Consider the following 13,167-nt stretch of genomic DNA (forward strand, 5'->3'; position numbering starts at 1 on the left):
GAATTTCAGGCCCCATTAATCCAAGCCTTTACCCCAGCAGCCTCCACTCAACCTGAGTTTCTTCTGACTCCAAGCTATCCTACAGAACTTGTTCCAGGTATAAACATACTAATGATGCCCCATTAAATCTAAAGTCCCTATTAAGGAAACTAGGCCTTTCATACATAGACTGATCCCAATCTAGCTTTGCACCCTAAAACTACTTTAACATTCCTCATGCTCCTTGCACACTAAACCCTGTAGCTGTCCTTTACATGTCTGAGGGCTTTTTATACGCTTCCTTTCCTCTCAGAAGCTGTAGCAGTGGACAGTGCTGGCTTTCCACACACAACCCATTCTACACTAAAAAGACAGAATTTGTTCAGGAAGCCTCCTTGCAAGATCAACCCCATCTCTCTCCCTCGATACATCAAAAACAGTATGCAGCCAGTTCTAACCAATAAAGCACAGGAAAGATCTCAGTGAAGGTTCCAAGAAAATGCTTTGATAGCCTCTTCTGGCCACTGTCCCATGTGGATTGCAGCAACTATCCTACAGGCACAAGGATGGCAAGTAAAGGAAAAAACATGGGTTCTCAGTGCAGTCACAACTGCTGCCAATGGGATGATCTTTGTAACAGTCAACTGTTTCTGATTAGGAGTTTTCTGTCATTTTCCACACCAGCATCCATCAGCTCTTTCCCTCAGACACCCTCTGTCACCCTCTAGAAGTCCTTCTTGACAGCTTCTGAAGTGAGATTACTTGTCTGTACTGCACGTTAGAGTTTTTTCACACTTCATTGCTTACATTACAATCTGTAACACACTTTTTTACATTTGTATCTTCCACTTGGCTATAGGTTCCCAAGGAGCGGGTCTTCTTTCCACCATGCCTCTAGTTTGTACCTTTTATCTAATTCCAAGGCTCACATATCCAACTACTATTTAACAGCTCCATTCAATAGATGTAAAATTGGCACAGAGGATGAAGGATCCCCTTTGCAATGCCAGCAAATGGCACCAGTGACACTATCTCTACTCATTGCCCACTTGTCCTAGAAAATCCAAGAAAAGTACTGTTGGGAAAAATCAGACACTGAACTTTACCATTTCTTTCTTACAAGCCTTCAGTGCCATTCACTTAGTTTGCGTCATACTGGCACTTGCTTGTCACAAAGCTAAATGGTATTTCTCCCACTCTTGCACACTCCACAGAAATCCTTTTTAAATCAAAAGAGCAAATACTCAGAACAAAATTCAACTCCTGTTTCTCCTGTACTCTGAAACCTTTCAATGTTTCTATTCTCAGACTCTTACTATCTCCAGCAATTGCTAACTCTGTAATCTCCAAGCATGTCCATTTCATCTATTTGAGGGTCTCTATACAATGTCCTTTATGTGGCCACCTGACTGCCTCCCATCATAATTCAAGTTTTAGTTCAAACTGCCTCTTAAAAGGCCCTCACTAATGCAGTGTCCTTCAGGAGGCTAGCACATCCCCCCAGGTACACAATATAAAACTACCCTGAAAGCATTCGTGTACCCATTTCTGAAATGATTGCATTCGCAATTTACATACTCACAGACCATTTTGTTCCTCTACCTCTAACTGGCAAGCAAGTTCCCTGAAATAAGTTGCTTTAGTCGCATTCATTTTTATATGGATGCTGCCTAAAACACAAAGGATTCAATAAATATTTCCTGATAGATGTATTCTGAGTATGTCTTTGAATCCATATTAGTCAGTACTCCAGAAGTGCATAATAATTGGTGAATGAAAGCTGTCTGCTAACTGGAAGCTTTCCTATTATGGTCCTTTCATAACCAAGTTCAATAAAGGATATAAATGTCCCAAAGTTAAATCCATACTTACGACTGAGCACTTGCTAGTTGAGGATGATTCATTCTTCTCCGGTAGCAGCAATAATGATCTTATATTTTCATTGTCTGTATAATCCACAGGCCGTACACCAAATATGTTACTGGTAAAAACAAGTACAGATGTGTTTAAGTAAATAAAATGTGTAACTTCCTTCTTACCAAACAGAAGTATTTCCACAACTATTTTTCAATAACACACAATTGTAACTAAAGTGACTCAGAGTTCACTTAGTCATGAGGATCTACTGTCAGTGAAGAAGCAAAGAAGGAAGCCAGCCTACCTGCATCCTCTAGGGACTCAGCATCCTGCTGAGGACCCAGGGTCCCACTAGTTCTTTCCTGCAGCCCCTTTTACCCTTTCATTGTGGCCCATCTCCATTCTTCTGTGATGCCGCTGACCCACAGAAGCGCTTTCTACCAGATTATCCCCAGTGTCCACACTAGGTTGGGACTAGGTAGGCAACCTTTATCCTCCATCCTGTTCTCCATTAAGGTCTCTCCAGGATTACCTTTAGTCTCCCTGCAGCCTATCCACAAGAGCACCTCCTCCTAGGCCAACTCCATTTCCCTAAGGGCTTGGGCTCTTAACGTAGACCCAGGTTCCTCTAGTTCTTTCCTGTGGCCCCTTTCAGCCTTTTCTTCTATTCCATCTCCACTGCTGAGACTCCCCTCCAACCTGTAGAACATCAGAGACCCCAAGGCTAGGGCCCAGAATCACTCCCTACCAGGGACTCCACAGCCAACCACATTAGCTACGACTAAGAGCCTCCTCACAGCCCATCCCCATCCCCTAGGGACTTGGCCTCTTAATGTAGACCCTAGGTCTCCCAAGTTCTCTAGACAATGAAAAGATAGCAAGGAGGCACAAACAGAAAAGGAAGAAATCAAAGTATCTTTATGGTCTCTTTTAGAGGTGTGACCCTAACATAGTGATACTGGGAGACTTGAATACCCACTGTTGTCAATGAACAGGTCATATATTATCACTCAAGACAATAGTCAGACAAAACTAATACTGTAGATAAGTAACATCATAAATCAAATGGACATAGCAGACATTTATAGAACATTCTACACAAACACTAAAGAATATACTTTCTTCTCATCAGTCCACAAACTTTCTCCAAAACTGACCATAAATTATAGCAAAAATCAAACCTTAACAGACAAAAAAGTTGAAATAACACTGGGCAACTTATCTGACCACTATAGGTTAAACTTGGGTATCAACCAGAGAAACCACAAAAACTATAACTCTTAGAAGCTGAACAACTTCCTACTGAATGGGGAAAAAAATGGATGAAGATAAAAATCAAAGCGGTAAATTCACAGCACTAAGTGCCTATAACAGAAATTTGAAGGGATCTTATAGTAGATCTTATAACTCAGCAACACACCTGAAAGCCCTAGAATAAGAACTTAACACCCTAAGAGCAGAGGGCAAGGAATAATTAAACCCAGGACTAAAGTCAATGAAATAGAAACAACAACAAATATAAAGAGTCAATGAAGCAAAACTTGAGTGGGTAAGGAGGTAGGGAGACTCTGGGAGGAACAGGGGAAATAATATGATCAAATACATCCTCTAAAAATATTTTAAAATAAAAATTTTAATGGAAATTTTCATTTTGATACCAATAATTATAGGAAGTATCTTTAACTGAATATAACTTACATGTGAACTTCGCACAATTCTCTTTTTTATTCATATTTTTATTTCCTAGTCATTAATCACCATGGGTGACATGCTTTCACGTGCAAACATAAATCCAATTTACTAAAGCTATTATAGGTGCTAGTGTCTATATATAAACAAATACAAATTTAGATGTAGCCATAGGAAAGCCATTGGGACCTACTATAAGGAAAACTACATTACAGAAACAAAAATACAATGAATGGGAAACCAGCATAGGGCTGACCCAGACCCCCTGAACATGGATGTCAGTTAGGAGGACTGGACAGTCTATGGGACCTCTGGTAGTGGATCAGTATTTATCCCTAGTATACAAATGGACTTTGGGAGCCCATTCCACATAGAGGGATACTCTCTCAGACTAGACACACAGAGAGGGCCTAGGCCCTGCTCCAAAGGCTATGACAGACTTTAAAGATCCTCCGTGGAAGGCTTACCCTCCCTGGGGATCAGAAAGGGGTTGGGATAGGGAGTTGCGTAGGAAGGGGAGACAGGGAAAAAGAGGAGGGAGAAGGAACTGGGACTGACATGTGAACAAGCTTGTTTCAAATTTAAATTAAAAATAATAGGGTACTTTTATATATGTGTGTGATTGTATGGGGGGATGTGCATATGTGTGTGTATTCTATAAATTATAGCCACTGTAAAGCAAACTGGTGTGGTTCAGAGAACAGCCTAATGCAGACTTCTGAATGCATACATCTTTACACTTCACAGCGTTATATACTAGAAGAAATTTTAAAGATCAAAATACGAGCCCATCATTTCAGACTATAAAACAGCACAACAGGTTCCAATGATCTATTTAGGTCACATTTGCCTTGTATTCTTAGTAACATTCAACATAGCCCATGCTTAACAAGTCCACTGTAAATAATTTGTCAAAGCTACAACACTTAGTCAACCATTCCTCTTCTCTAAGAATATTTCAAAATCTATTTTAATATACCATACTTTTACAACGAAGTTATCTTTTATGATCTCTTACACTTTTTAAGAATATGGTATGTATATATTCCATTAAAGTTCACGAGGGCTGAGTATATACCTGTGTGGTTCAGCGCTTGTCAAACATGCACAATACCTAGACTTAATCCCAAACACTGAAAACAAAAGTGAAAACACAATGTGTTAAATGGGAAACAAAAATATTAACAAGGTACTATACCAATTTTATAACTTTGAGTGTATAGAAAAACGTCTTAACGAAAAAAGAATGAAACATTAAGGGAAGAAGGAAAGTGTCAATTTTGTTTGATGAGTCACAGAAGTCATACACATAACAATCTAAGGCTCTCCGAGTCAATGACTTTAGAGAAAGCTATTATAATGGCATCTTGGGAAAACAGAGCTAGTGGATTAAGATAAGAAATGAGCCACAGCAAATCTCTCATGACAGCTATTCATGACACCGGGCTCAGTTGCGTCTTCTTTCAGCAGTACTGACTAAACAGTGACAAGGCTGCATACTCAGGTTCCCCTTTAGGCCCAGGACACCATACACCACTCATTCCCTGACAACGTTTTTTTTAATCCAGCCAAGGTAAAAAGCAACTGCATTTTAGGTTCTTGATTTACACCAATGTGACACAAGCCACTATTTACAGTTAGAGCAAGCAATGTCAGGCATTGCAAAAGGATCTCATCTACTCTACTGGAGACTTCTCAATTTCAAATACAAATTTATATTCATATTGCTTACATACCAACTATACTGCCTCCTCATATACATATGCTACAAATGAAAACCACAAAATAGAAGCATGATTTGAAAAATCAAGATTCCAATCCTTTTGTCATTACTGTTGGTTTTGTTTTGGTTTGGTTTGGTTTTTCAAGACAGGGTTTTCTCTGTGCAGCTTTGGAGCCTATCCTGGTACTCACTCTGTAGCCCAGGCTGGCCTCAAACTCTGCTTCCCAAGTGCTGGGATTAAAGGCCTGCACCACCTCCGCCTAGCAAGATTCTAATTCTTAAGCCAAAATGTATAATCAAAGTCAAAGTATTTGTTTTTATTTAAAATATATATATATAGTCTAACACATGAGGACTTTCTAACAAGTACAAGATTTTAGACCTCAGAGAAAAACCTTAGTGAAGTGAACTTAACACACTAACTGATGACATCAACATATTTATTTATAATAGCAGAAGTAAAAATCCCCTATGACAACATGAAAAATTGCTAAATGAAGTACTTCACAACATATCACTGCCATAGTGTGACTATGGCAGAATTCCATATAAATAAATGGTCTGGAGCAATCAAATACACTGAAGAATTTCTTCACAAAGTTCCTAGCAGTTATTACAGAATGACATGATACAGATACCACAGGTACTGGAACGGTTTAGCCCAGTCCTGCTTAACCAAGATGTGGTCTATAGCACTCTGTGATAATTTTGCATTTTGTTGTCAACTTCAGAAATATGGAGACACAGGTTTACCAGTAGAAACTTAACCACAGCAAGCAAACATGAGGTATATTCCATTCTTCTTATGTGGGTACATACAAAATGTGCTCTTTCCCTAATATTTGAATGGATTAATACTGGTTATAGATATAGTGTGAACAATTAATTTACATATTCACCTTATTTATTCCCTTTGAGTAAAGTAGATATCTGAAGGAACATAACACACTGTTGCCTATGTTAGTCACTAACACAGAACAGAGGTAAATTAGTTATCCTACATCTTTGTATAAGAAGTTTTTTTAAGATTATAACATATTAACTCAAAATAGACACAATTTATTATTTTATTGAAAAGGACAAGGAGATTGCACAATGATTCTTTTCCAAATATAAATGCAGCATTCTCTATTTTCTGGCATGAGGCATAATAAGCCTTAACACTCATATCAAGTATCTATCTAGAATAGAGTGTAGCAAACTTCCCTTCTCCACACACCACTGAAAGCAAACACTAACTCAAACAAATATGAAACTGGTCAAGTATAGATCAAAGGTTAGTAATGAGATGAAATGTAGGTAAAGAATACACAATGGCAAATGAAATGGCCTTGGGCCAAGACTGGAAATTGGCATGTGGTAGATGAATGTGAAGAACCTGAGAAGGAAATTAACAATATGGCTGCTAAAATGTATGCACCAGATGGAAAAAAAGCCTTCTACTTCTAGGGAGCTGAACTCTTCCCACTATATGAGCGTATGTGGTGGGTAAATACAATAGAAGAAACTGATAACAATTATCAGGCAGAAGGCAACGAACATTAGAGAAGAAGACAACACAACTGTGAAAATGTAAAAGCAAGTGTGCCTGGGTCAGTGCAATAGCAACAATAATTAATGTATTTCCAGAATACAGGTTTTTAATATTATGTGTAGTTCCTGACAATATACTAATAACTTCCACATATATCACCTCTAACAGTTTCTTTAATGTCTTATATCAAAGATAATCTCATAAAAGACAGTGAACTCCAAGAGATAACATACAGTAAATATTCTTCAGGCATTACAAATTCTTATAAAAATGCTGGTTAATAAAATTCCTGGCTACTGAAGCATATCCTATGATCACTGGCCAAAACCCTACCTTTTTTTATTAATTTTGTCTACTGGTTTATAGCACAGTATATTAGCAGGTTTTACTATTTTATTTCCTTTAGTGTATGCCTGCCCTGATATTTTTATTAGGGGTGGGTGTGTGTGTGTGTGTGTGTGTGTGTGTGTGTGTGTGTGTGTGTGTTCTTTTCCTTCCTATAGGGGTGGGTGGGTGGGTGGGTGGGTGGGTGGGTGTGTGTGTGTGTAGACTGTAGACCAGAGGACAACTGGCAGGAGCTGGGCTTTTCCTTCTTTTCCTTCCTATACGCCGACCCTTTAAATGGATCTCATACTAATCAGGCTTAGAGGTAAGCGCCTTTCCCTAGTGCCACTAGCTATTTTATTGGCCCTTTCCCTTACTTCTGTTGGGTAAACTCATAGACATCACCCTCCCTCTGCTTCCCAAGTGATAGGATTAAAGGTATGAGCCATATGAGACACCATGCCTGGCTCTTTCTGGAACTTAAATCATAGTGTGGAAAATACATTTCATCTAAAAGTTTTAAAGACAAAGATAAGGACTTTACATTTTCAAGCTTTCTCAGAAGATCTAAGTGTTCCTAAATTACTGTGTTTTGCTACGTAATAACTAGGAAACAATCAAAAAGCCCTGCAAAATCAATATTACTGAAACACACTGACTATAAGACTGTATGAAATAAATAGCATATATGTGTCTATGTGATATAATAAGCAACCATTTCTGTAGTTTACACTCAAAGAGTATGCGTATACACACATATAGATGATAACCATTGCTACGCAATCAGTTTGAAAAATATTCATTCAACAAGGTGGGTTTTCCCTCTCTTTTGGGCACTAAGGAACTAATATAATCTTGATACAATTCAATGAGAAGCACACTGGGAGAACTTTTAAGTGTTGTGAAAATTTATAGAGCTAAAAGGGGTACAGAGGCAGAATAGGAGTACTCTAAGCAGAGAGAAGGATGTGTGGGCACTATGTGATTGTCTAGCAAATCAACAATCCTGAAAATGAGGGAGGAAGAGAGAAAACAGATAAGGGAGGGTAGAAGGTGGAGCACACTTGTTTGAGAAGCTGGAGTTATGACCCGATTGTGAAACAGTAAGAGACAGTGTTAAAGGGTGGATGTTTCTCCTACAGCAACAAGACCCTGAACAGGAGGAACAGCGTGGTTGTGCATGATAGCTAGGAGCTGGGTTATAGAGAAACACTGCCCTCGGGTCTAGAATCGTTGGGCCTTACAAAAATTATGTCAACCTCTACTGCCTGTTTTCCACCTGTAAAATGGAGCTGATACAGCTCATTTTCTAAGGCTATTAGGAAGACAAAATGAACTAATAAATTAAAAGACCATAAGACATTGCCTAGCAGATAGTACCAGTTCAGTGACTGTAAATACTGCTGGATTTGCACTGTTGAGAGACTACAGAATAAAAATGGGAATAAGAAAACATGGTAGGTTATGCTTGGAATACCAATCATACCATAGTTTCCTCCATTTGATGATACATTGCATGATCAATAAGGGAAAATATATCACAGCATGCTTTTTTAATGAAAATGAGAAATGTCCATTTCCCTGTATGATATCATCTGAAAATAAGAGTATTGAGACAGGAACTGAAAAGCCTTTCTTGGCCAGGATTCTTTCTTGCCACCAAGACTGATTACAAAGATGAGCTTCACTTCTTGAAGAGTTAAGATGAGGTGTTTAATGTGTCAGCTATACCCCATATAAGGCAGTGTTCAGACAACAATAAAATTCTTTAATATCCTTTCCCATATAGGAGTGACATAGTAGACACCTACCTAATAGCTGTGCCCTGAATCAGCTGTAGCAACAGGAAAAGTAAGGAGAGATGAGCAAATGAAAATTTATTTCTGCAAGTGCAGATCACCCAACATGCAGAAACATAAGCTAGGTATTTTTACTAAAACTAAACCTACAGGGCATGACAGAATGTTAAGAGAGTCGATGAATGGAATCCTTTATCAACAATTATAAAACTGTATTCACAAAGACTTAATTTTTCACATTACTTTGCTTGCTATGAGCAGGCAAAAGCACAATCTTTCAAAAGAGCAACATGTTTTTGCATGCCATAAAACAGTTACCTTTTCTGTAGAGGATTCATTCTTTTAAACATTTACTAGGGCAGGAAGACAATTAATAGGTTCATTGGTCCATATAATATTTTTCTACTTGAGAATGCAACATCCATCCAAGGAAAAGTTAACAGCAGACCAAGCATTGGTTCCACATTTGAAAAAGAAAGCTAGCATGCCTTCCTCACAACACATTCCAAACAGTTCTAATGTGACAGCATGAATTCAAAGGATAAATCTACCCTATTAAAACCGTTATCCAACATCAATCTCAACTTCGGTTCCCAAATACATCCTCCTCCCCAATTGCCCTACCTGCACCAGCCACCTGACCAACAGAGCAGGCACTGCACGCATGTGCTATTTAAATGAGTAAAAATTCAGCACCTTTAAAGACTGTTTCTGAGTAGTGGTTTTCAAGTGTCTATAAGATATAGATGGCTACTGGCTCATCAACACCAAACACTAACACATAAACATTTCCTTTACTCTGCAAAGGTCTACCAGACAGTGCCTAACTGTGTCTACTTGTGTCACTTTGCTAGGGCAGGCCACTTATTACAAAATGGCAGACACCTGATCTCTGAGACAGCACCTGTGAAGGCATACTCATTCCCTGTCCCATGCCCACTCCTTGTATATTAAGGGGTCCTCACAGTACAGTGAAGAATCATGGTGTACAAACCACAAGACAGGCTCTGTGCTTTGGCTCATTAATCCTCACTATGCTCTGAAGAAATAGAAAAGCAGCAGGCAGCACCCATGTTTTATAGGTGAGGACACCAAAGCACAGAAATTAACCTGCCTGCGGCTATAAAGTCAATAATAGAGTCACAAATAAAAGTTGGATTCCCTAACACCATGACCAGTGCTCCATTCATTAAAGTAGTCACGGCTGATTTAAGAACCCTGGGATGGAAGGTACTTGGTTTCACCTGACCCAAGCAACCATTTGCTTTATCAAATGGCTCACTATACCCACAGGAGGGTCATATTTGTAAAGTCTTCACACACACACACACACACACACACACACACACACACACACACACACACACACACATATATATATATATATATATATATCCTCTGAGATTCCTGAATACAAATACACACATATTTTCCCCCAAATGCTTTACAATTTGTGATGGGAATCAAAGCAGTCCTGACACGCTTAATGAAGCTCGAAGTTCCAGGTTATGTTACATTCTTCATTAGTGATTTATTTCTCAATTGTGTGAAGTGGCTACCTATTAAACATTACAAGTCAAAAGATCTACATGGTATGGTTCTTACATGTCTTTCTACCAAGGGAGAGGCTTTTGTTGGGCTCCTTTGAAGCCAACAAATTCAATGAGGACACAGAGAAGCAATTCTTGCATTTTCATTTCAACTACCTAATTAACAGAAGAGTAAAATAACATATAGGGAGACAGGAGCCAAGTTCCAGATTAAAGATATAAAAATCTGCATACAGCATTTGTTCAAGATACTCTTGACAATAGCAGTTTTAAGATGCAGCCGCCAGCATTCACTGATGCTCCTCTGTGCCCTGACACTGCAAAACAATTTACTCAGAGCCTCATTTGAATAATGTGAAAAATCTGAGAGATAATTCAACTGTACTTGCCCAATATCTGAATTCTTACACACTTTAACTTTTGTTGGGCTAATATGCAGAAAAGGCTAACAGAATATTTAAAATGAGTCTAAAGTATTAAATACCACAAAAAGTTAAATATCTAATTTGTATTAAGTATAAAAAATTAAGTACCATCTAGTTTTTTATTAAATATGATTCAATCTACAGAAATAAACCACTAAGTGAATCTGTCTATGAAACCAAGGTTTCTAAAAGTAATTGATATTGTTTCTGAAAAGAAATCTCCTTCAAATGCATGAGTTTTGAGGAAGAGAGCTTGAGTATGGACTCTAACATGCACACTAGTCACTATAACTAACTTTACCTGTGAAAGATGAGAGACCAAAATGTCAACTTGGGTAGTAGTTATTTCTTCAGGACATTCCTTGATGCAGCAACATAAACCCATTTTGAGAACTGCAGGCAACTACTTACACAGCATTCCTGGAGGCGCCATAGGACAGTAACACCCTGACGATGTCCACATGGCCGTTCTTGGCCGCATCATGCAGTGGTGTATCATTCTGATAGCCTGTGGTGTTCACCAAAGCATTATGCTGGAGCAGCAATTCCACTACCTTTAGGTGCCCATGACTGCAGGCTTCATGCTAATCAAAAGTAAGTTTTAAAGGGGGAAGTGGGAAGAGGATGGAAGGGAAAAATGTATTAATGAATATACTTTAGAAAAATTGAGAACATCAAGTCAGTAAAGTTATTCTTATATAACTACTTTCAAACCTTAGGCTGTTGACAAAGTCAAAGCCACTAATCGCCATTTTCATGGTAAAATATACAGTGACAAAAATCTGTGTACTTCGTAGGAAAGTACAAGCCTTTGATCACATGCTTTTCTTTTTTAAATGTGCTTTAAGGCAACTACGGCTGTGAAATGTTTCTACAATAATTTTACAACATTAGGAAAAAATCTCTTAAATGTGCAACAACCAGACCACATACAGAGCTGGAATTCTCCAAGGCTGAGGAGAATCCAGTTTTTCAATCCATGTACCAAAAACTGTACACCAACATTCCCACATAACCACCAAGCAAAGTGATACTCTAGGACGATTTACAAGACATGTTCTCTTTGCTGATGGGTACTACTGGGTATTTGGTGTCAGTGACAACAGCAGTAACAAGGGGTGACTTTCAAATGCACTTTCTGAACAGACAAAAATGATGGAATTAGTAACAAAGAAAAGAGCAAGGGAGTTAAGAAGACTAAGACAGCTAACCTTCCTAAACAGTGTTAGCTAGCCTGTGGAACATGATGAATTGAATCCTGATTATGCCCTCTTGGCCTAAGAATTTGTCAAGAAATCATTTTATATGTACTATACACTTATTTTAACACATATAAATATTACATATATATTATACCTTTAAAGCATTTTTGGTACCTGGTCTAATGGGTCTCATTTCTCTGCTGAAATTCTAGTTTACAAGATAAAGGCACCATCCTCCCTTGTGGACGCTTTGCGGCTGCATTATAACCCAATGCTTACTGTCTTCATTAGCCCATGTTCAAAGTGGTTCCAAGTGTGTTTTCCACTCTTTTCTCAGACTATTCTTCCCATTGCAATTGATGACAGCAATAGTGAACAGACTTTTTAAATGTTTACAATAAAGCCTTCTACTGCTACTGCCTCAATTTTTACTAGATGTATAAGAGGCAAGATCCAGTACTCAATGGTCATCACATTCCATCCTTCCAACTACTCTGTTCCATGAAACCAAAAATCTCTCTGGTTCCAGTGGCATGCAATGACATACAATGCAGCCTGATGTCCATTGTAGGTAGCAGCTACCACCACACATGAGCTGACTTCCAACAATGCAGTGAAACTGGACTCCTAAATCTAAAAGTACTCAAAAGGTAACCAATTACTTTCCTGTCACAGCTGAAACAGCTAGATGAAAAATAACTTTCTTTTTATACTTGGTCAAAACATAAATTCTTCAGACTAAAGAGTGTCGGTGGCAGAGCATGATATATGAACAACCACAAAACCATAAACTAGAACCATAAGCATAAAAAAGAAAGAATGAAAAAACAAAGAGATCCCCAACACTGCAAAGATACACAAAGGAAAACTACCAACGGTGTCCATCCAGCATGGTCTTTAACATTGGGGTCGTTTCCATTTTGCAAGAGGTATTCAACAGAAGATATATCACCCTGGTAGAATAACGAAAAAAAATTAAAGGACATTAAAATATATCATGAATGAAATAAAGCTACTGAGGCTTTGTTTTTATAATTCTGTCTTCTTCAAGGCAAGTGAGTCTTTCCCTTATGCCATGACTGGTG

At 38.4% G+C, this 13,167-nt stretch overlaps 1 protein-coding gene across 1 annotated transcript in view; it reads right to left on the reverse strand.

Moving 5' to 3' along the window:
* The window catches only part of Bard1 (BRCA1 associated RING domain 1), a 66,724-nt gene that overhangs the window by 23,753 nt on the left and 29,804 nt on the right, over nt 1-13,167 (reverse strand). The window contains exons 5-7 of the mRNA XM_051190404.1: nt 12,955-13,035; nt 11,292-11,464; nt 1,852-1,960 (exon numbers count right to left, since the gene is read on the reverse strand). Of these exons, the coding sequence (XP_051046361.1) occupies nt 1,852-1,960; nt 11,292-11,464; nt 12,955-13,035 (363 nt within the window). The remainder of the gene's footprint in view (nt 1-1,851; nt 1,961-11,291; nt 11,465-12,954; nt 13,036-13,167) is intronic.

This window comes from Phodopus roborovskii, unplaced genomic scaffold (assembly GCF_943737965.1).
Source record: "Phodopus roborovskii unplaced genomic scaffold, PHOROB, whole genome shotgun sequence".
Classification (NCBI taxonomy): Eukaryota; Metazoa; Chordata; class Mammalia; order Rodentia; family Cricetidae; genus Phodopus; species Phodopus roborovskii.